General features: G+C 43.5%; 1 protein-coding gene across 3 annotated transcripts in view; it reads left to right on the forward strand.

The window, feature by feature from the left end:
* Positions 1-21,373, forward strand: part of flnbl (filamin B, like) — a 43,038-nt gene that overhangs the window by 403 nt on the left and 21,262 nt on the right. For all 3 annotated transcript variants that reach the window (XM_069712613.1, XM_069712611.1, XM_069712612.1), the window contains exons 2-14: positions 14,680-14,789; positions 14,898-15,033; positions 15,161-15,258; positions 16,829-16,976; positions 17,471-17,589; positions 17,675-17,749; positions 18,009-18,171; positions 18,559-18,759; positions 19,060-19,197; positions 19,695-19,821; positions 20,218-20,354; positions 20,582-20,775; positions 20,867-20,980. In XM_069712613.1, coding sequence (XP_069568714.1) covers positions 14,680-14,789; positions 14,898-15,033; positions 15,161-15,258; positions 16,829-16,976; positions 17,471-17,589; positions 17,675-17,749; positions 18,009-18,171; positions 18,559-18,759; positions 19,060-19,197; positions 19,695-19,821; positions 20,218-20,354; positions 20,582-20,775; positions 20,867-20,980 — 1,760 coding nt within the window. The remainder of the gene's footprint in view (positions 1-14,679; positions 14,790-14,897; positions 15,034-15,160; positions 15,259-16,828; positions 16,977-17,470; positions 17,590-17,674; positions 17,750-18,008; positions 18,172-18,558; positions 18,760-19,059; positions 19,198-19,694; positions 19,822-20,217; positions 20,355-20,581; positions 20,776-20,866; positions 20,981-21,373) is intronic.

Consider the following 21,373-nt stretch of genomic DNA (forward strand, 5'->3'; position numbering starts at 1 on the left):
AGTCCATTCATTCCGCGGGGAGCTCCGCGCTCCACCGTCCGCCTTTTAAAAGGACTTTATCCGCTGATGAAGAGTCCAAACACGCCGGTCGAACCGGCGTCCCTGTTCCTTCTCGTCCCGGTCGAGTTTTTCACGAGTTTCGAGCCCCAACAAGTCCAGTTTTCTGCCGCAGGAAACCCGGACTCTCATCAATAATCCAGCGATTTAACGCCTCACTGCTTTTCCACGTGAGAAGAAGTATCACACATTTCTGCAAAGTATATTTTCTTAATGAATAGAACCCACTCTTCAATTCGGCATATATTTAATTCATAAAGAAACAAATATTCCTGATAAAATGTTATGTTTTGTAAGCGGCACGCGCCGCTGCTCCCGCCCACCTGGCTGCATTAGTTGGTTAGGTGAGTGACGCTGGGAAAGAAGTGGAAAATAACGTTTTAAAAGTCGGTATTACGTTCAAATGAACGCTGCTGAGTTCGTTGCGTCGCAGTTAAAAGTGATGAAACTAATTGAAAACGTCTAGTTTTGTTTTAAAATGAAAGAAAATGCACCAATTCTGGAGACCAAAGTTCAGTCTTTGTCCGCTCGTTTGTGTGAAAGTTTCTTTGGGTCTCCACGTTTCTTACTATAATAACAAATTAACGCTTTAATCAAAGTTCCTTTTATGGTAGAAGAAACAATACCACTTCAATAAACTATTTTATTCATTGTTTTGTATCTGTTTCGAGTCCTTTACCTGCAGCTCAGTGTGCGTCACGACGTCATTGCCAAACTCCTTTTAAGAATCCTGCAGTTTAAAGTCGCCCTGCCTGTTTTCAGCATGAAAATAGTTGCAAATCATTTTATTAGAGTGTATACAGAATTAATGTAAACTCATCTTCAAATCGGCATAATCTCATGGAAACAAATAGCATGTTTTTACCAGAAGATCTTTTAATTTTCAAAGTCAAACTTGGTGCAACTTTGGAGGTAAAACGTGTCTGATTTAAGTAAATTCACGTGTGTCATTTGCGAGAAGAATCATTCAACCAGTCATGTCTGGGCCTGCAGACTGGCTCCCACGATAGTTCCTGACGAACACGTCATGTCGTCGACAACAGCGTTAAACGGAGAGATTTCTGGATGGAATCTGGCACGTGGTTGTGGGTGCATCGCCTCCCAACATGTCGACCAGCAGTGTTTTTAACGAGCAGACTCCCCGCAGAGAGGCGACACACCTGCGTTAATGATCACGTGCAGAGCTCAGAGCTGCTCTTCTGATGGATGGATGGAAGTGATTGATGGGTGGAAGTGATTGATGGGTGGAAGTGATTGATGGGTGAAAATCAGCTGCTTCCTTCTCACTGCTTCATAATTCCTCCTTTTTAACAAGCTGCTTGTTATTGTTTGTGTCCTGAACTTGATTACTTCACATCTGATCTTCATCAATGTTGTTTGGCTTCGTTGCAGTTGTTTAATCTGAATTTCCATCATGTAAACATTATAAACACTCAGATCTGTTTCACACTCTGAGAAAAGGTCTTCGTTTGATTTATTTATTTATTTATTTTTTAGTTTGGATCAGATTTGAATATTTGCTTCTTTTTTTTTGTTCTGCGAATTTAATTGCTCAGATAGAAATATTTTGGGGTTTTGGCCTAAATGCGCATTTTAAGTTTGTGAGAGATTGTTAACTGAGAAAATGTGAATTTAATTTATTTAGTAATAGTTTAAAAAAAGAAAGAAGTAAACTTGGGGTATTGAGAGTTTGTTGGAGTTAAAGGAGGTTGAATAGTTCACGATGGAGGTCCTGGTCTGGTGTGATGTCATGTGTCTGTGATGTCATGTGTCTGTGATGTCATGCGTCTGTGATGTCATGCGTCTGTGATGTCATGCGTCTGTGATGTCATGCGTCTGTGATGTCATGCGTCTGTGATGTCATGCGTCTGTGATGTCATGTGTCTGAAGTGATGAAGGTCACTTTGAGCCTCCTGTTATATAATATCATAAAATCCTAATTGGGGTACCGTTATTTATTTATTTTTTGTTTTAAGAAACTTCATCGCCCCAAAATGATGTCGGTGCATTGAAACGGTGAACTTTACTGGGAGTTTAATCATTTAAAATAAAACGCGCTCTAATTCACCCACACAATCTTTTTCCTGCGTTAAATTCGGCACCAAAATATCTGCGATTGGCTAATATCGATCCGTGACGTCGGTCGGAGCTGTTGTTCTGCGGTGCTTTGAAACGAGACGTTTCATTGGTCGGCAGTGAGTCAGCTGATGACTGGACGTGTGGATCCGTTTGTTGACTCTGGTAATGGCAGACTGTGAGATGTCTCACCTGGGTGACGGAGGGAGATGTTTGCTGCTGACACAGTGATGTAACTCCTTCCTCCTCCTCCTCTTCCTCCTCCTCCTCCTCCTCCTTCTCCACACTTCATGTTAAATGTTTTTTTGTGTGTGTTCAGTGAGTCGTCGTCATGTTTTCGGTTTCTTAGATTTCAGTCCGAGTGGAACCTCCTCCTCCTCGACGCTCTGCTGCGTTCACTGTCTGCTGGGAAACTCGGGATTATTCTTTTCCCCCTTTGCAGTTCTCACTCATAAAACTTTGTTTTCCTTCTTGTTTTAAATGAATTAAAAATCCTTCCCGTTGCTCCGAGCTGCTCTCACGTGGTCCTCCACCTCCTTTAAAACTATCAGATGGAGAAAGTTTCACTTTTAAATTAAAAAAATGATGTCTGGAAAACCTGAATTTAAACCTGAACGAACTTTAGTGTGTGTGTGTGTGTGTGTGTGTGTGTGTGTGTGTGTGTGTGTGTGTGTGTGTGTGTGTGTGTGTGTGTCCTGCTTGTTTGGACATTGGCCACTGATTTGTGTGATGATGTGTGTGTCATAATAAAAAAAAAAAAGGGTGGAGCCTCCAGAGGAAGACGGATTTATTTATTTTATTCGTCCTCTGTTTTTGAATATCAGAAATTATTGCCATCGTACAACTTTTTTAATCAGTTTATTATTAAAACTTCCTAAAAGAACTTCATTTCATTTCCGGTTTCCAAATACTTCCTCCACTTCATGTTTTCTTTCATTGAAGTTTGATTTCTGCAGATTCAGGTCGCCTTCGTTCAGATTTCAGAGACATTGAATGCACCGTTGACACTCGATTTAATCCGAGATGGTGTTTTGTTGTTGTTTATTTGTTGTTGTTTTGTTTTTTACTTCTTGCCGAGTGGAAACGTAACGACGGAGCAGGCGAGAACAGGCCTGACGAGATCTGTAGCTTTCAGTTGAGGCCTCAGTGAAACGGCGTGACCTCACACACACACACACACACACACACACACACACACACACACACACACACACACACACACACACACACACACACACACACACACACACACACACACACACACACACACACACACACGGGGCTGACATCATGATGATGTCATCGGCCCATCCCTGCAGGCTGGTGGGACTCAGACGGTCGAGACCTTCGTGCCTCCGTTTGTTCTGAACTTTTCTGTGTTTCATGAGCAACTGAAGGAAAGAAGAAGAAGAAAAAACCCAGACCAGCCCTGAAGGAACTGAAATCGATGCGGCCGCTCCTTTTCTTTTTTTAATTAGTCGATCGATGATGAAAAACGCTCGTTTCGCCATCTGCTGACATGAAGCTGCCCGGTCGGGTCTTGACGCACGTTTACTGCTGACTCGCCCTTTTTCGGTGACACATTAACCAGCTGACGGCTGCTGCTGTCCGCGGACCACAAACCACACACACACACACACACACACACACACACACACACACACACACACACACACACACACTCCTTATCTCCTTCTGGCCGCTCGTTGCCACGGCGACGCGTGTCGACAACAGTCGCTCGCCTCGTTGAACTCCGTCTTCGGGGTCGTGGTTTAAAAGTTCAGGCGTCGCCTCCACCTTTTTAAAAAAAAATTTTATCGTTTACTTGTTTTTCAACTTTTTAATTTCCCGTTTGTTGTAACTTGATACGAATAATCTTTTATTTTTTGATACAAAGTTACACCTTCGAAACACGACGACTTTCATCATCTTTAATAAAGTTATTTCTAAAAGCTCGTTTCTGGTCAGAAAGCTTGATAAATATTGAACTTATTCACGTGAATATAAGACGACACGAATTACAACAATTTAGATGAAAAGCCTTTTAACGAAAGTTTTCATGTAAAAACAGACGAGAACTCGTTGAAACATGAAAAAAAAATCACTATTTATGTTGCAGAGTCAAAAAAACTCTTGATTTCCTTATTTTTCAGTCTTTTTCATCTCGTGTAAAAGTCTGGTTGATTCCTCGTCTGTTGTTTTGACGTAATAAAACAAAATATATATATATTTTTTATTATTAAGTAATTGTTTAAAGTCTCCCAGCTTTGCTTTAATCTCATGTTTTTATGGACCAGAATCAGCTGAAACTGAAAAGCGACGACGTCGTCGTTGTTGTTGTTGTTGTTCGACACAATAAAAGTGCACACACACACACACACACACACAGTGAGAGGAGGAGTGATTGATAACAAGGCAGAGAACGTCTCAAGGTCAGGCCCCGCATTCCACCTGTTGTCACGGTAACCTGTGTAAACAAAGGCCGTGATTGGCCGGCGGGGTGGAGGGTGGAGGAGGGGGTGGAGGAGGTGCAGCAGTGAAAAGGGAAGTGTCACATAACTTCAAATGACCCCGAGCTGCCTCCGCGATGCGTTCAGGTGCTGCGAGCAAAGATTGAGAATTGAGCTGTCGGTTTTAATCTGAAAAATACACGAACGTGTCGTTTGATTTGTTGAAGTGGACATAAAACAAACATCTTGTTTTGAAACTGATTTGTTTTTCAAAATTTGACATTTTAAAAGCAGATTTTTTTAAACATTTGTAGATGTTTTTTTTGTTGTTTTTTTTTAAACATTAAGGCATGCAAACATTTTTTTGGATTATTATTATTATATTTTTGAACTGGTATTAATCCTTTCCAGATCACACGCGTCACTTTGAATGAGCTCAAACAGACCGTGTACGTCGAGATCGGCGGTTCTGCAGAACTTTGGTTTTCCAGCATGAAGGATGGTTTTTGGAGGAATTAAAAAAACGTGACTTGGAACAACAACAAAAAAAAAAAACAACCATTTCTGAGGCAACAAAACTGCTTTCAGTTTAAAACTCGCTGGAAAAAGAAAAGAGATCTTCCTCCGTCCTTCTCGTACTTTGGCTCGGAGACCCTGAGAACCGAGGTTTTTGTGGAAGTTACCGTTTCACTACTTTTACCTAAATTTTCTCACGTACTAGTTTCTGTTTTTAGTTGGGTTTTTTGTCCTGATGATTAAACCGGAAGAATTTGAATGCCTTGAACGGTTTGGCTTCTCCCACTTTGCAGCTGATTGGACATTGACTACCAGAACATGTTTTGATACACACACACACACACACACACACACACACACACACACACACACACACACACACACACACACACACACACACACACACACACACAGGGCCTCAGTGTTTCTGCTGCAGGGAAAAAAAAGGGAAACCCGAGAGAGGCCAGGATATAAACTTACACCTCTGCAGAGGAAAAAGCTCCTTTGTTGGTTTCAGGCTGAAATGCAGCTTTTTGTGTCGTGTTTTTTTTTTTTTTTAAGCTTTAATGAAACCAAAATCCACCTTTTTTTTGATTTAAACGTTTTATTTTCTGTCTTTTTGTTTTCATTGGTTATTTTTAGCCCTCAAAGCAGCGAAGACGTTAGTTTTGATGATTTTAATGTATTTGTTTTGCCTCGACTCCCGAAGGTGTGTTTATATTTGTTGGGTTTAGCTTTGAGGGATAATTCTGGATTATTTAATTTCCCATTAATGTGGTTGAACTTTCCTTTCTGGAGAGATTCAGGGTGAAAACGGTGTTTATCGGGGCTGAAAGCTCGGACTGGCAGTGAAGGCAGCACGACTCATAATGCCACAAAAGCCACATTAAAGGGGAAAATATGCCAACTGTGTTTAGGATGAGGCTGGCAGATGATTAGCTTAGCATAAAGACTGAAAAAATAGGGAAACGGTTGGAGTCAAAGGTCAACGGAGACGAAGAACAATGGAGGCAGATGGAAGTTTATTTTGACACACACACACACACACACACACACACACACACACACACACACACACACACACACACACACACACACACACACAGAGTCTGGACAGCAGACATGACGCAGCGTCACTGTTCACTAAATATTTGGTTAATGATGATGACAGGAAGATCATAGAGAGTGTGTGTGTGTGTGTGTGTGTGTGTGTGTGTGTGTGTGTGTGTGTGTGTGTGTGTGTGTGTGTGTGAACCTCCTGCAGTCTGGCTCCTCTACAAACATTGTGCTCTTCTTCTTCTTCTTCTTTCTTCTTCTTCTTCTTCTCTTGTTTCCCCTTTGTTCTTTTTTTTCTTCTTTGGTTTTTCAACCACATCTTTGTTGAGTCATAAATAAAAAGCTGCTCAGATCTGGAATCTTTGAGCAGAAAATGTTTTAAAGTAATTAATTATTTGATCATTTTCAGGCTGCAGCTAAAACTTTACTTTCATTACGGATCAATTCATCTACTAATCACATAATTATTTGATCTATAAAATCCAGACCTAAAATTAAATTAGACTTTCCTTCAGTGAAAGTTCTGTTTGTTGTTAAACATAAAGACAAAGTGACTCGACGTACTTTATTTCTGAAATGAAAGTCAGATCCCAGTTTATTTAATAGAAGCTTTTTAAAGATGAGAACATGAATCCAGTTTGTTGTTTTGGCTTGTTTCTGGACGTCAAGAAAAAAAGTCTCCTTCGGTTTATATATATATATATATATAAATATAAAAAAAAAGTTTCTGATTTGATTTTTCACCTATTTTCTGTGAAACCTTATGTCCTTAAAAAAAAAAAAAAAAAAAAGGTCCTGTTTATGATCAAATCCCCTCCTCCTCCTCTTCCTCACCACATGGCGGGTTTGGTTTTGATGACATCACAGCCTGGGAACCAACAGGATGAGGTCATGCAGGGCTAAACGCTGGTGTGTGTGGTAATGACAGGGCAGCTCTGAGCCGGTGGTTCGTCTGAGCTCCGCTGTCGTTTTGCTTTTATTATCGTAACGATTTCTTTTAATGCCGCGGCGTCTTTCTTTCCTCTCGCAGAGCTGTGACCTTTAACCTCTGATGTTCATCTCAGTTGGCACCACAGACTGATATAAAAGAGTTCGTAGCTTCAGGTCTGTAAAATGGTTCTGATCCAGAAGTGTCTTCAGCTGCAATACCAGCGAGTGCCACTAGAGGTCGGCTCCAAAAAGCCTCCGGCTCCATAGACTCCCATTCAACTTCTCTCATCAAATCCAAAGTGAATAAAATGTGTCCATCAGTTATCTCGGTGTTGTTAGCTAAAGTCACTCCTTCTTCTTAGTTTTCTGGAGGTCCATCTGAAAATAATCCCTCATTCATTAGAAAAGAAGATTCAAGAAGACCTGGTTTTGGGGGCGTGTCTGTTTGATTGACAGGTTACAGCTGTCAGTGGGCGGGACGTAGTACCCCCCCCCCCCCGCCACCCCCCAGGTCTCACCGAGTGTCTCACCGAGTGTCTCACCGTCTCTACGCGTTTTCTTTCCTCTACAGAAGGAGCGAGTCTCTTTCCTCCATCTTTGATCTTCCTCCCTCTTCGTCTCTGCAGCTGTTTGTTTCCAACCAAAACCAGATTAAAGGGTCCGAATGACACAAACACTCGGTCTCACCCCTCATTACCCAAATCAAAGACTGTAATCTGGATTTTTTTTTTTTCTTCCCTCCTTGGTGGGGTCGCCCCCCTCTGAGCTGCTGCTGCATGTGACTCCTATTAGTGTGTTATTACAGCGGTGCTTCATGCAGTGATGTCATCAGCGGGATGTTGAAATGTTCGACTGCGTGCGTAAAGACTCGGTCCACCCGAATTATTAAAGACACGCGTTCACACTCGTCTCTATTCAGACGCGAGCGGAGGTGATGACGTAATGATAATGAATAATCAGACACGATGTCCTTCTGCTGTTTTTATTGGCACTATTTTCTCAGGAAGAAGTCGTTCTGACCAGTTTTCCCACTGAGGTTTGTTTTAATGAAGTCAAAACTCATTTTAAAGAAACCAGACGGAGCTTCATGTTTGGAGCTGCAACAAGCAGTTAATCAGTCGATTTAAGGTTCACATCAATAATTGATTCATTGAGAACTAATGTGTTTAATATATAATCAATTTGGCAAATTCGATCAACGATTCCAATAAAAACCGACAAAATGACCGAAGATGATTTTCTATAAACAAGATTTTTAATCTATTACAGGTAAAAAATTTAAAAAATAAAAAAGACCTTTATTAACTTCTCTGAGCCGATGTGTCGTCTTTAAATTTCTGCAAAACTGAAGAAAAGCAGAAAAGATGAAGCGGGAAGCGTTTGGATTAAAAACTCGATTTGATTTTACACTTTAAATCCCGATTTAAACAAAAGAAACGCTTCCTAAAATTGCCACATTGATTTCAGCCACACACACACACACACACACACACACACACACACACACACACACACACACACACACCCCTGATGATGGAGGATGATGGAGGATGATGGAGGATGATGTCATACTCCCAGTAGAATTGTGTGTCATTTTCCTCTTGAGTAAGTGTTGAGTGAAAGACGTGTTAATAACTGAGCTGACATCAGTTAGAAGAGGCTGCCTGCCGACTGAGTGTGTGTGGTCTTTTAAAGTGTGTGCGTGTGCGTGTGTGTGCGTGCGCGTGCGTGCGCGCGCGTGTGTGTGTGCGTGTGTGTGTGTGTGTGTGTGTGTGTGTGTGTGTGTGTGTGTGTGTGTGTGTGTGTGTGTGTGTCTGTCTTTTTAAAGCGTGTGTGTGTGTGTGTCTTTTGTTCCTCTGCCACCATCCACTCGTCCTGACTAGGGTGGTTGAGGGGGTCGGTGGGCGGTGTGGGGTTATGATCTCACCACTGAGGAATGTGTGTGGTTTGACCCATGACACACACACACACACACACACACACACACACACACACACACACACACACACACACACACACACACACACACACACACACACACACGCACACGGGCGCTCCACATCCTGTTTACCACTGCAGGTACCTCCTGTCCTTTCTTTCTTTCTTTTTTTTGTTTTTAAAGGGCATTTCCACCCAAAACTCACGTTCACCACCAGATTTTTATTCTTTATGTATTAACATTTAAAAAAAAAATTTTTTTTAAATGAGTTCCTAATTATAGCTTAATGCTGCTCTGCTGCAGCTGGTTGTATAATTTTCAGTTTTGGCATCAAAATCTGTTGTGTTTTTATCTTTTATATATATATATATATATTTTTGTGTTTTTATAGACCCAGCTCACCACTTTGAAATAATCTGGTGCCTGCCTCCCCCCCCCCCCCCCTCCCCGAGATCTTCCAGGCAGCCGGTGATTTAAATCAAATCTTTTAAGCTTTATTTTTGTGGAGGGATAATCCATCCCAGTTTTGTTGTCGTTATTTTACATCTCTGGCTCGTGACCTTTCAAAATAAAGGTCTTTCTGCTCCTCGTCAATGTTAGTTTTATAGGTCGGTTATTTAAAGATGCTGTTTTTGGACTGTCAGTCAGCTAATGCTCACATTTTGTTGTAAAATCATTTAAATTAATGGCAAGAAAAAGACTAAATCTGCATTTGATAAAGCAGGAAAATAAAATATGTGGGTTTTTCAAGAAACGACACACGAGTAAGGTCATTTAGATTCACACTGTGATGAACAACATACAAATGCATGTGAAGCCTCATTTAAGAATCGACAACATGAAGTTTCTCTTGATTCCAGATTCAATAAATATTTATTAAACAGACGACAGAAGCTGGACGTTGAACCGAGGCGCCGGTCGGCTGACATCAGCGCCGCCTCGGGCATCAACTGTTCTGTAGCGCTCGGCAGTAAATTGTCGAGTTGGAAGCTCGAACATGTGTCATGCGAGAGGAAACAGCTGTTGTGCCTCTGAGGACACGGAGTGAACTACAGTTACCTGAGATAATGACACGTCTCACCTGGAGGCAGTCGGCCTCTAACGGTACTCAACGTTCACGTCTAATCGACCTTCCTGCAGCCAGAAGTGTCCGAAATTGTAATACCGGCGAGGGCCACTAGGGGCCGGCTCCAAAATACTTGCGTACAAAAGTGTTTTACATACAAAACCGCTCGGTTTTCCACCAGCGGAACAAATAATCTCCCTGAATTCTTTCAATCGCCAAATTATATATTTACTTAATCGTTCGTTTGACTTTTCCACTAAATAAACCACGTGTTTTGCTACCAGAACCGTTTTCTTGGAGCCGTAGATCCGGTTTGATCTTGCGGAGGTCCTCATGGCGCCCTCACTTCGTAAGTTTGCGAAAGTTTCGGCTGCTAAACGTTCATGATCCCGATTTGTAAAGAAAAAAAAAAGTATATATTTTGCTTGTTTTGAATGTAAAAAGTTGTTTTCCAGGCGGGTTAGCTGACGTCATGACCGTCTGGACTCGTTATAGGTCGGTTAGTAGGTTATTCCTTTCAGCTCTGAGTCACACGGCAGGTCTGCTGCTCGTTGTATAACTTCCTGTACCAGTGAGGGTGTGCTACGCTGATAAGAAAGGCATTTCATTCCAACCCCACACACACACACACACACACACACACACACACACACACACTCACTCTCTCACTCTTTTCTTCCTCTCTTCTAACACAAACTGCACCCGAGTCTCCATCGGTCTCTCCTCGTTTGTCTCGGGCATTGTTTTGCTGCGTCTCCATGGCGACGGGTCAAACAGACCAGCAGGTATCGGCAGGACCTGGCGGCTCGCTGACGGCGCCCGGACGCTGTTAATGTGACGCAGATCCGGCCTGAATTAGACGGAGGAACCTTTTTCTTTCCTTTTCTTTTCTTTTTTTTTGTGAATGGACCCGTGGACAGATTAATCTCTGAGGGATTTTTCACTCACTTATTTGGTCAAATGCTCCGATTTCCAGATTCAGGCCGAGGTGACATCAGACAGGACTGTGATCAGAGGCCCTGATGCACCAGACACTTCTTTATTTACACGTTTTAATCCCTCCACCATCGGAGTCTTTATCCAGTCTGTAAAAACCTCTAACAGCCAGTTCCACAAGCGATCCTCTTTTTTAATTTAATCTCGGTGAGGTCGAGCCATCGGCACGATTGTGTAACAAATACCCAGGTGTGTGTTGGTGAACTGAAAGATTTACGGCCCATTTGTTTGGACGAAACCGTGAAGATTGCTTCACCATCGTTCAGAGATCTCGCTGCTGCAGCAAAAACACGCAATAATCATTCAAATCTGTTCGACTGTCAACTCCGATATCGACATGTTCTTCTTCTCCTCGTGTTGTTTAATGGCGGCTGCTGAACAGCTTTCGGGCTCGTGACTGCCGAGTCTGAAAAATGAGGCCGATACTGAAGTGCAATACCACCAAGGGCCACTATCTGTTTGTTTGATTGACAGGCCTAGGTTTCTGCTAAAGGTGGGCGGGGCATAGTGTACTCTGAGATCACTTGCTTGTCCAAATATGGTCACGTCCGGCTCCAAACCGCTCCGAGCCGGCAAAGATGTTGTCAGTGAAAATCTGGAGGCTTCAGAGCGGCCGCTCACAAACCGACGGGTGACGTCACCGCTGGGAAATGAGCAAGAATGAGAGTAGCGTATACCGTTCGATATTTAAAACAATATACTTGATTAGTCGCTGATAAAATGTTAATTCTCTTTAGAGCTGAGCGACGTCGGGTCCTCCAGACCGGAGCTGGGACTCGGTCACATGAGGAGGATGTTGGGACTCGGCGATCAGGCTTTAAGAAGCAGATTATCAGAGCTGTTAAAACGCTCCACCAGGAGCTGCCGACAACACAAACACTCCTCTGGGTTATTGTTGTTTTGCTCTTTCTCTAAACCCTCCTTCGCCCCCCACCTCATCTCTCTCTTACTGCCGACCTTAATATGAACAACAGGCTACCATGGCGATAGCCTCATTACTCACAACACTGTCGGCAAGGACGCAAACACGCACACGTGTGCAAAAACAGTGAATAGTTGCCAGGATGGTTTGAAGTTCAAGATTTAAATGTTAAAAGATAAAAAAAATAATACTGTTGATTTCACACTTCTGTCTGGATCCTTTAAGGAGTCATAAACTTTTAACAGGATAAGAAGCTGAATTAAAAACCACATCGTGTTTGCATTAGTTACATGCTATTTTGAATTTATTAAAAAGAAAAGAGCCTGTTGAGCCCTTCAAGTTTCAAAACCGCTACTCTTAATACGTCAGTTTCTTTCTCTTTCTGTGAGGCAGTCCATCTTAAAGGAGCTCGGCTCCAGAGGAGGCGCAGTCTCTGGGTCATGTTTCTATCTGGTTTCTTCTTTGGAGAGTTTTAACCTGCATTCGTGGATGCAGCGACGAACTGTGTTCACAGATGCCGGTTTTCAGAAGTGTTCCTGAGCCCATGCAGTGATTTCCACTACAGAGTAGTTTTTAATGCCGCGCAGCCAATATTGGTTTTCAGCCTTTCTATTTATTTATGATCTTTTGAACCGTAGATGATGAAATCCACAAGGCCTTTGCAATTTTACGTTGAGGAACATTATTTTTAAATTGTTGCACTATTTGCCCACTCGGTCTTTCACAGAGTGGTGAAGCTCTCCTCAGCTCTGCCTCCCTGAAACGCTCTTTTTATTCCTGATAATGTTACTGAGCTGTTGAGTTAACCGGATAAATTGAGACGTCTGACCAGGTTGGGTTTTTTTTTGGGTTTTTTTAGCATTACAAAACTTTTGGTCTTTTGTCTCCAATATCCCAACTATTTTGAAACATGTTAATGCCATCAAATTCAAAATGAGCACATATTTTTCAAAAAACAACTTATATGTTGTCTTTAGTCTGTTTTCAATTAAATATGAATTTACAAATCATCATATTGTTTTTATTTTACACAACGTCCCGGCCTTTATTAAAACTGTGCAGAAACAAATGTTGTTACAGATGCTCACAATGGGTCAAAAATAAAAGCCAGAAAAGTTGCAGCCGAGTGTACAAGTAAAAAAAACAACAACAACAAAAAAAACAGCTGCTTAAAGGTGCAAAAGTACAATTTTCATCCGTTTTCTTGAGCCTGAACTCGACGACCATGTGAGACGTTTAACGGTTTGTTGGTTCTCCTGGTTTCAATAAAGAGAGTGTCTGGTTTTCTGTGACTAATCAGTCCGAGTGAATGAGCTCAACTATGTGGGGGGTGGAGGGAGGGGTAGGGGGGGAGGAGGAGGAGGAGGAGGAGGCCACTGGCAGGATGTTTGCCCTGTAGGCGGCTGGTCGATGACACACACACACAGACAGACAGGTAGGTGTGGCATTTGAAGCTCAGAGTGAAAGGAGGTTAAAGAGACATAAGGAAGTCAGACAGGAGGAGGAGGAGGTGGAGGGGAGGGGGAGGGAGAGGAGGACGGGGAGGGGGAAGAACAAATATAAACATTTATGAAGAAGAGGAACAAGAAAAGAGAGATAACATAGCCTGAGAGAGAGATTAGAAATGTAGAAAGCAGGATGTCGCAACCTCTCCTCTGTGGATACTCAGTCTTGGGTGTCTGTGTGTGTGTGTGTGTGTGTGTGTGTGTGTGTGTGTGTGTGTGGGTGTCTCTGGGTGTGTGTGTGTTGTGTCATCGTGGGTGAGGCTGCAGCCTCCAACAGCTCCACCTTAAACCTGCGTTGCGGAGACATGTCGGGACCAGATCTGAGTGGATTTCCCTTCATGCTGTCGGACGCAGCAACAAGTTGCACAATCGAACAAAGACGAGTTTTTAAGGTTTGAAGGGCTCCAGAATCAAATCCAGAGGTGGACTTTACTCTCAGGGAGGCGATGCAGTCGTGTTTCTGGTTTCTGTTTATAGATGCGCGCTGAAAAGTTTCAGCTTGAATAAAGAGTTAAAGTTTAAATATCTGTAGGAGGATCATAGAAATATGCCCATTTATTCCCCTTCTCCTCATTTTTCTCCTTCTTTCTCTTCATCCTCCTGCGAGTTGCAACCTGCCTGAACATCGGCGCCACCGACTGCAGGTCGGCTCAGTTGCCGTGGCGACTCTCCCCCCGCAGAGGATTGTGGGTCAGAACATCCAGAGCTTCACGCTGACCTGCAGAATGCGACCGGATGTAGTAGAACATCCTGGTACTTGTGTCGTCCTGCATTTCACCTCCTACCTATCGGGACGTACTAAAACCGTTTCTGGCACAAACAGTGCGGCTGTAAAGTATTTTCAGGAAACTGCAGCTGTAGTCGAACAAAAAGTGTTTTTCCTCGTGTCCCTGACGACTTAAACCAACTTCATGTTCCTGCCAACTTATGAAAGTACTTTAAGGAACAATAAGATGTTATTATAAGGAGAAAGAAATGGAGAGAATAAAGCTGGTTGTTTAGTCTGTTTCACTGTGTTGAAGGAACACCTCAGTTTTGTACGATGTCGTGTGCAGTTGCTGGTTTTAGTTGTTGTTGTTGAAGGTAGTTTTAGGAACCACCAAATGACAGATGTGACTCCAGCTCTGTGAGTCTGACCTGAGATCTACCCTCTTGTCCTCTCTCAGACTCTAAAGCCATAGTGGACGGGAACCTGAAGCTGATCCTGGGTCTGGTCTGGACTCTGATCCTGCACTACTCCATCTCCATGCCGGTGTGGGAGGGCGAGGACTCGGAGGTAACGAGCGCTCCAACAGATATCGGCCTGTTTGTTCTGCAGCCGAATCACCACAAAGGTCCTCGTTTATTTAAAAAAAAATCTCTCTCTTTTTTTTGTTGTCTTCAGGCAGAGTCGAAGACACCTAAGCAGCGTCTGCTGGGTTGGATCCAACACAAGGTCCCCGACCTGCCGATCACCAACTTCAGCAAAGACTGGAAGGACGGCAAAGTTCTGGGAGCTCTGGTGGACAGCTGCGCTCCAGGTGAACCAACACGGGTTCTCACAGGGACCAGGAACTACTGCTCTGGTTGTATAGGAACCAATCTGGAACCAGGGAGGGTGTTGTTGTTGTTGTTGATGTCGTTGTTGTTTGTCTCTGCCGCCTGCAGGCCTGTGTCCCGACTGGGAGACCTGGGATCCGGTCAGACCGGTGGAGAACGCCACCGAAGCCATGCAGCTGGCCGACGAATGGCTCGGCATCCCGCAGGTTAAATTCCCGCCGCACCGCTCTGACCTTTGACCTTTTATTTAACCCTTTACACATGGTAATAATCCAGGTGAAGTTATTCAGGGTCAGAATTTTCAAAATAAGAGCTGTGATTTCAGGAAGGGACCGATTCTTAAAACTTTTAAATGGGGGCAGTTTTGACTCTGATGCCACTCTGGAGAAGCAGGTTTCCCTTCTGGCTTTCTCCAGAGGTCAAAGGTCACCGGGAGCCTTTCACACAGATGCTGTTTCGCAGCACAGGAAGCTTTTTATTTTGAAGCCTGAGACAATGCGAACCTGTGATTCAGCAGGAAATGTTCTGTGATGGGTTTTGTAAGAAAGAACAAAATCCACAGGAAGTAATCAGTGAGGTGTTTGTGTCACAGCTGTAGTGTGTCAACGTGTTTTTTTTTATTTTTTTTTTCATAACGAGCTTTTTTTCTACGGACTTTAAAGCTCATTTTTGGCCCCTTCAGAATAAAACGCTTCTGCTTTCCGTTTAGTTTGAACATATAAAAAAAAAAAAAAAAAAAAAAAAACGACCTCTAATGTTTTCGCATTACGTGAACTCTCCACTTCCTGTCAAGTCAGCTGACACCCACAGGAAGAAACGGGAGTCATCCAGAGGGGAAAAACAAACAAAAAAACAGTTCAGTCACACCCTCGATTTTTAATTTAAAACATGTTTTCTAGCTGGAGAAGTTTCGGCCCGTTTGTGACGTGATGTGAGCAAGAAAATAAATTTAAATAAATGTCCTGATCTGAACCAAGAGTTTACTCAGTCGCACTAAAGCACGTTTATTTTAAAATTGCCGAGTCATGCAATGTCCCACAAACATGGTTCAGCCATCGCCTTATTCTACACAATCTCCTCTACACGACTATCAAAAGACATCTCTGCTGACAATATTTTACGGTGAGATACATGGAAAAACAATTTCACAAGACGAAATCATTTTTTTCTTCTTCATATAAAGTCTAATATCAAAGATCTCTAAGTATTATCGAATAAAATGGCAAAAGATCTGGATAGCTGAGACCGTCATGAAAAAAACAAGATATAGGATTAATGGTTCGGTCCTATAATGACCAAGATATGAGCTTTAAAAGTGAAGGTAGTGAAATTACCCTAAAAAAAATAAAAAATAAAATAGCCTGGGTTAAAAACCATAATAATATATTTACATTTCATGATTAATATTCAGAGAAATATTACAGAAGTAAACTTTGAGTTTCAGTCCAGCTTCGATCATTTCTAAATTTGTCTCCATCCCTTCAGAAGTGGAATTTTTTTTTTTCTTTGACCAGTTAAAGTTGATCATTTGATTGATTATTATCACAGAACTGTTTATTTATACACGCGTGTTCAGGCCTGAAATTAGACTGACGGTTATAAATCCTCCTGTTTTATCATTGTACGATCGAAGTCTTCAGGGAAGTCAGTTTCACACTGGGAGCTCAGATGTGATTTTTAGGGACAGTTATGAACTGTGTGTGTGTGTGTGTGTGTGTGTGTGTGTGTGTGTGTGTGTGTGTGTGTGTGTGTGTGTGTGTGTGTGTGTGTGTGCAGGTGATCGCTCCAGAGGAGATCATCGACCCCAGCGTGGACGAACAGTCGGTCATGACTTACCTGTCTCAGTTCCCCAAATCCAAACTGAAGCCCGGAGCTCCACTCAAACCCAAACTGAACCCCAAGAAGGCCCGCGCATATGGACCTGGTACACACACACACACACACACACACACACACACACACACACACACACACACTATATTGTTAAAGGTAATCTGACATTTTCCGTCTTTATATTTTGAGATATTCAAAGATAAACAGACTTTTAAAGGTCGGGTTTTTTTGTTTGTTGATTGATAAACAAAGACTTCGTTGTTCTCGGTGTGTGTTGCTGCTGGGAAAACAGGGAACACTGGAACTCTGGTCTGACAATGGGAGGAAATGAGCAGCTGCTAGTCTGAACAAAACCCCCCCCCCCCCACACACACACACACACACACACACATACACACACACCACTCCTCATAGCTGTTTTAATGAGACAGAAACCGACATAATCTTAATTTTATTATACTTACTTTTAAAAATGTAGTTTTATTTATTTGTCGTGTTTTAATCCGGATTAAAATCTGCAGCTTCATTAAACTATTTTTTTATTTTTTTAATCTAAGTGTGTCTCCTGCCTGTTGTCCTCCGCAGGCATCGAGCCGACAGGAAACAGAGTGCTGCGTCCCGCCGTCTTCACGGTGGACACGTTCAGCGCCGGTCAGGGACAGGTGACCGTCTACCTGGACCAGCCGGACGGCACCAGAGAGGAGGTACGGACCCTGTCCATCACAAACCGGATCAAAATCCACCTGACAGTCTGTCTGTGAGTGACACGTCTCACCTGTGTTTTTTCAGTTGAAGGCGGAGCTTAACGAGGGCAAGAAGACGTACGGCGTCACCTACGTCCCTCAAGTCATGGGACTTCACAAGGTAAACCTTCTGTACACAAAACAACAAAAGTAAACAAGGCTAGTCCCGTTTCTGTCATTTTAATCCTCCTAATATTAAAAGTCTTCGAAGTTTAAACTTTAATTTGACAGAAAAATAAATTATCATCACAAAGTTGAGTTCACCTTTTGAAATTAAAGTTTTAGGATTATGTCATTCGTTAAAAAAAGACAAAGAAAAGAACCTGAAGCGCTTCATCTTCCTGCAAGAGGAGTCTTGATGATCGTTTTTTGTTTCCTAGGTGACGGTGCTGTTTGCGGGCCAGCAGATCCCCAAGAGTCCGTTCGAGGTGACCGTGGACAAGGCGCTGGGCGACGCCTCCAAAGTCACAGCGAAGGGCCCCGGAATCGAGCCCGTGGGCAACGTCGCCAACAAGGCCACCTACTTCGACATCTACACCGCAGGTGAGACAATATCACTGCTGGGATGTCCGGAGCGGATCCTCTACAGGGATAGAAAAGAGTTCGTAGCTTCCGGGGCTGAAAAAAATGGTTCCGATGCAGAAGTGTCTCAAGCTGCAATACCAGCGAGTGCCACTAGAGGTCGGCTCCAAAAGGCCTCCGGCTCCATAGACTCCCATTCAACTTCTCTCATCAAATCCAAAGTGAATAAAATGTGTCCATCAGTTATCTCGGTGTTGTTAGCTAAAGTCACTCCTTCTTCTTAGTTTTCTGGAGGTCCATCTGAAAATAATCCCTCATTCATTAGAAAAGAAGATTCAAGAAGACCTGTTTTTGGGGAGCGTGTTTGTCGGTTAACTGACGTCCCTCCTCTTCACGTCCTCCCCGCAGGAGCCGGTACGGGAGACGTGACCGCCATGATCAGAGACCTGCAGGGCCGCCAGAACAGCGTGGAGGTCATGATTGAGGATAAGGGTGACAGCACGTACCGCTGCACCTACCGGCCCACGCAGGCCGGCCCGCACAGCGTCACCGTCACCTTCGGGGGGGTCGCGATCCCCAAGAGCCCGTTCGGTGTGGATGTGGGGCCCGGTGAGTTTTTTTTTACACAAAAACACACACACACCTCCTCCACATCCATGTAATAACACACTGTAAGCAATGCAAACACAAAAACTCAGGAAATGCTGTCAGTTATTGCACAGATCAGTGATTCCATGAATAATATTCAATTTAAAGTTAAATAAAATACTAAAATTGAGATTACGAGTAGGAAACTAACTAAAATGTACAAATAAATATGCACTTAAATAAGTAAAATAAATCAAATTGAATTAAAATTTGAATAAAATACAAATCGATGGATGTAAATAAATGTGTGTGTGTGTGCAGCATGCATGCCGGGGTCCTGCAGGGCGACCGGTCGCGGTCTGCAGCCCAACGGACTGAGAGTGAAGCAGGTCGGAAATTTCAAGGTGGACACGAAGAACGCCGGCAGCGGAGACCTGAAGGTGCTCATCAAAGGACCGAGTGAGTACGGAGCATCCTGTCCAGGATTTCCAAAATAAAAGAAAACTTTATTCAAAAGCACTTCCACCAAACCTCGTGTAGATTTGAACAAATCTGCAAATTAAAGTAAATAATTTGTAGTTTTCTGCAACTGTTTAGGAGATAAACAAGTTAGTGGTGCAAATATTGGCCTGTTTCCATTATTCAAACCTGAAATGATGGAAAACAAATCTCAGAAAGGAAGATGTTTTTATTCCCTCGGGGAACGAAATAACTTTGATTTATTCCCCGAGTGTGTTTCCATCGAACGTCCTGTTTGCTTTCCAAAATGTCGTCACGTTGTTTTTAACTGAGATTAAAATGTCGATGACTCGGTTTGATATATTAAAAAAAAATCCAAATAAACCTGCAGAAGTTTTACAGTCTGTTCAGTAAACAGTTCGCTGTGTTCTCAGACCTTCGATTGAGGAGAAACTCCCCTTAAAAACAGATCCTGTAATGTGTTCGTGTGTGTTCAGAGGGTGCGGAGGAGCCGGTGAAGCAGATCTCCAGTCAGGACGGTGTGTTCTCCTTCGAGTATCACCCCAGCAGTCCCGGCAAATACACCATCTCCATCACCTGGGGGGGTCAGCACATCCCCAAGAGGTGAGCCGTGTGTGGTGCTGCATTACCTCAGCACATTACCTCATCCGATCTGAATGGTAGGTTCGGGGGGAGGGAGTAATGGGGGGGAGGGGATGAAGACTTTGAGTCTCTCGTTGTTGCCTCTGAGAACAAAAACCACAGAGATGCGTTCAGGGACATCAACAGGAAACTGACCAGAACACGTCACCTGTAAATGAAATGAAACAAACCGCATGTTGCTCAGAACACGTCAGACGTTGGGAATCGGTCCTCGACTCTCAGACACCATTTTAGTTCTGGTATCGGACCTGAACACAAAACTTCAGGTTTTACCTGCTTAGTTTAACAAATCCTACGTAGGTTTCTTGAACACTTTAACACTCGCTGCCTTCTTCTTCTCTCCGCTTTTCTATTCAGTCCGTTCGAGGTGGCGGTCGGCCAGGAGGCGGGGCCTCAGCAGATCAGGGCCTGGGGTCCCGGGTTAGAGGGAGGCGTCGTGGGTAAACCTGCCGCCTTCGTGGTGGAGTCCATCGGCACCGATGTGGGAGTTCTGGGTGAGTCGCAAAGGTTAAAAAAAAAAAAGAGCAGATGTGAGGATTTCATCTGGATTCAACTTCTGACAAGCAGAAACTAATATTTGTTTCATGTTCATAATAAAAAGCTTAAATCCAAGAAACAAAATCTGAATTTCTGTCATCGTAAACCTCGTCTAGGTTTTAACTCTCACACTGATGAATGATTTTATTTTCGTCCGCTCTCATCCGATCCGCTGCGTCGGCAGGTTTTGCCATCGAGGGACCGTCTCAGGCTAAAATCGAGTGCGAGGACCAGAACGACGGGTCGTGCGACGTCCGCTACTGGCCGACCGAACCCGGCGAGTACGCCGTCCACGTGACCTGCGACGAGCAGGACATCGAACACAGCCCCTTCATGGCCTGCGTCGTCGCCGACGGCAACGTCAGTCAGCCGGATAAGGTGAGGGAGGACGTGCGTCTCTGTGGGCGGGAACGACTCGTCTTTTGGATTATTGGTGAAAAATACCGACTCCTGGTTGTGTGTGTTGCAGGTCCGGGCGTACGGGCCGGGTCTGGAGAAGACCGGCTGCCTGGTCAACCAACCCTCCGAGTTCACCGTCGACGCCGAGGCTGCTGGGAAAGGACCGCTGAAGATCATGGCTCAGGTCAGAGGCAGAAATACAGGATGGTTTCAGAGCTTTGTTCAAACGGCGTTTTAAAAATCTAATAACTTGTTTCTTGGAGCAAATTCATACGTTTAAGAAGCGGGAACAAGATAATGTTCCAGATATTTGGTGTTTCACGAACATGTTTGACTTTAACCACAGATTGTATTTAAAAGTGTTTGTAGCTTCCGCCTCTAATAAATGAGGCTGATGCAGAAAGTGCCTTAAAGCTGCAATACCAGCGAGTGCCACTAGAGGTCGGCTCCAAAAAGCCTCCGGCTCCATAGACTCCCATTCAACTTCTCTCATCAAATCCAAAGTGAATAAAATGTGTCCATCAGTTATCTCGGTGTTGTTAGCTAAAGTCACTCCTTCTTATTAGTTTTCTGGAGG

Source organism: Brachyistius frenatus, unplaced genomic scaffold (genome assembly GCF_029030835.1).
Source record: "Brachyistius frenatus isolate BFR_SWC_R1_liver_20210118 unplaced genomic scaffold, ASM2903083v1 Contig_111, whole genome shotgun sequence".
NCBI classification, from domain to species: Eukaryota; Metazoa; Chordata; class Actinopteri; family Embiotocidae; genus Brachyistius; species Brachyistius frenatus.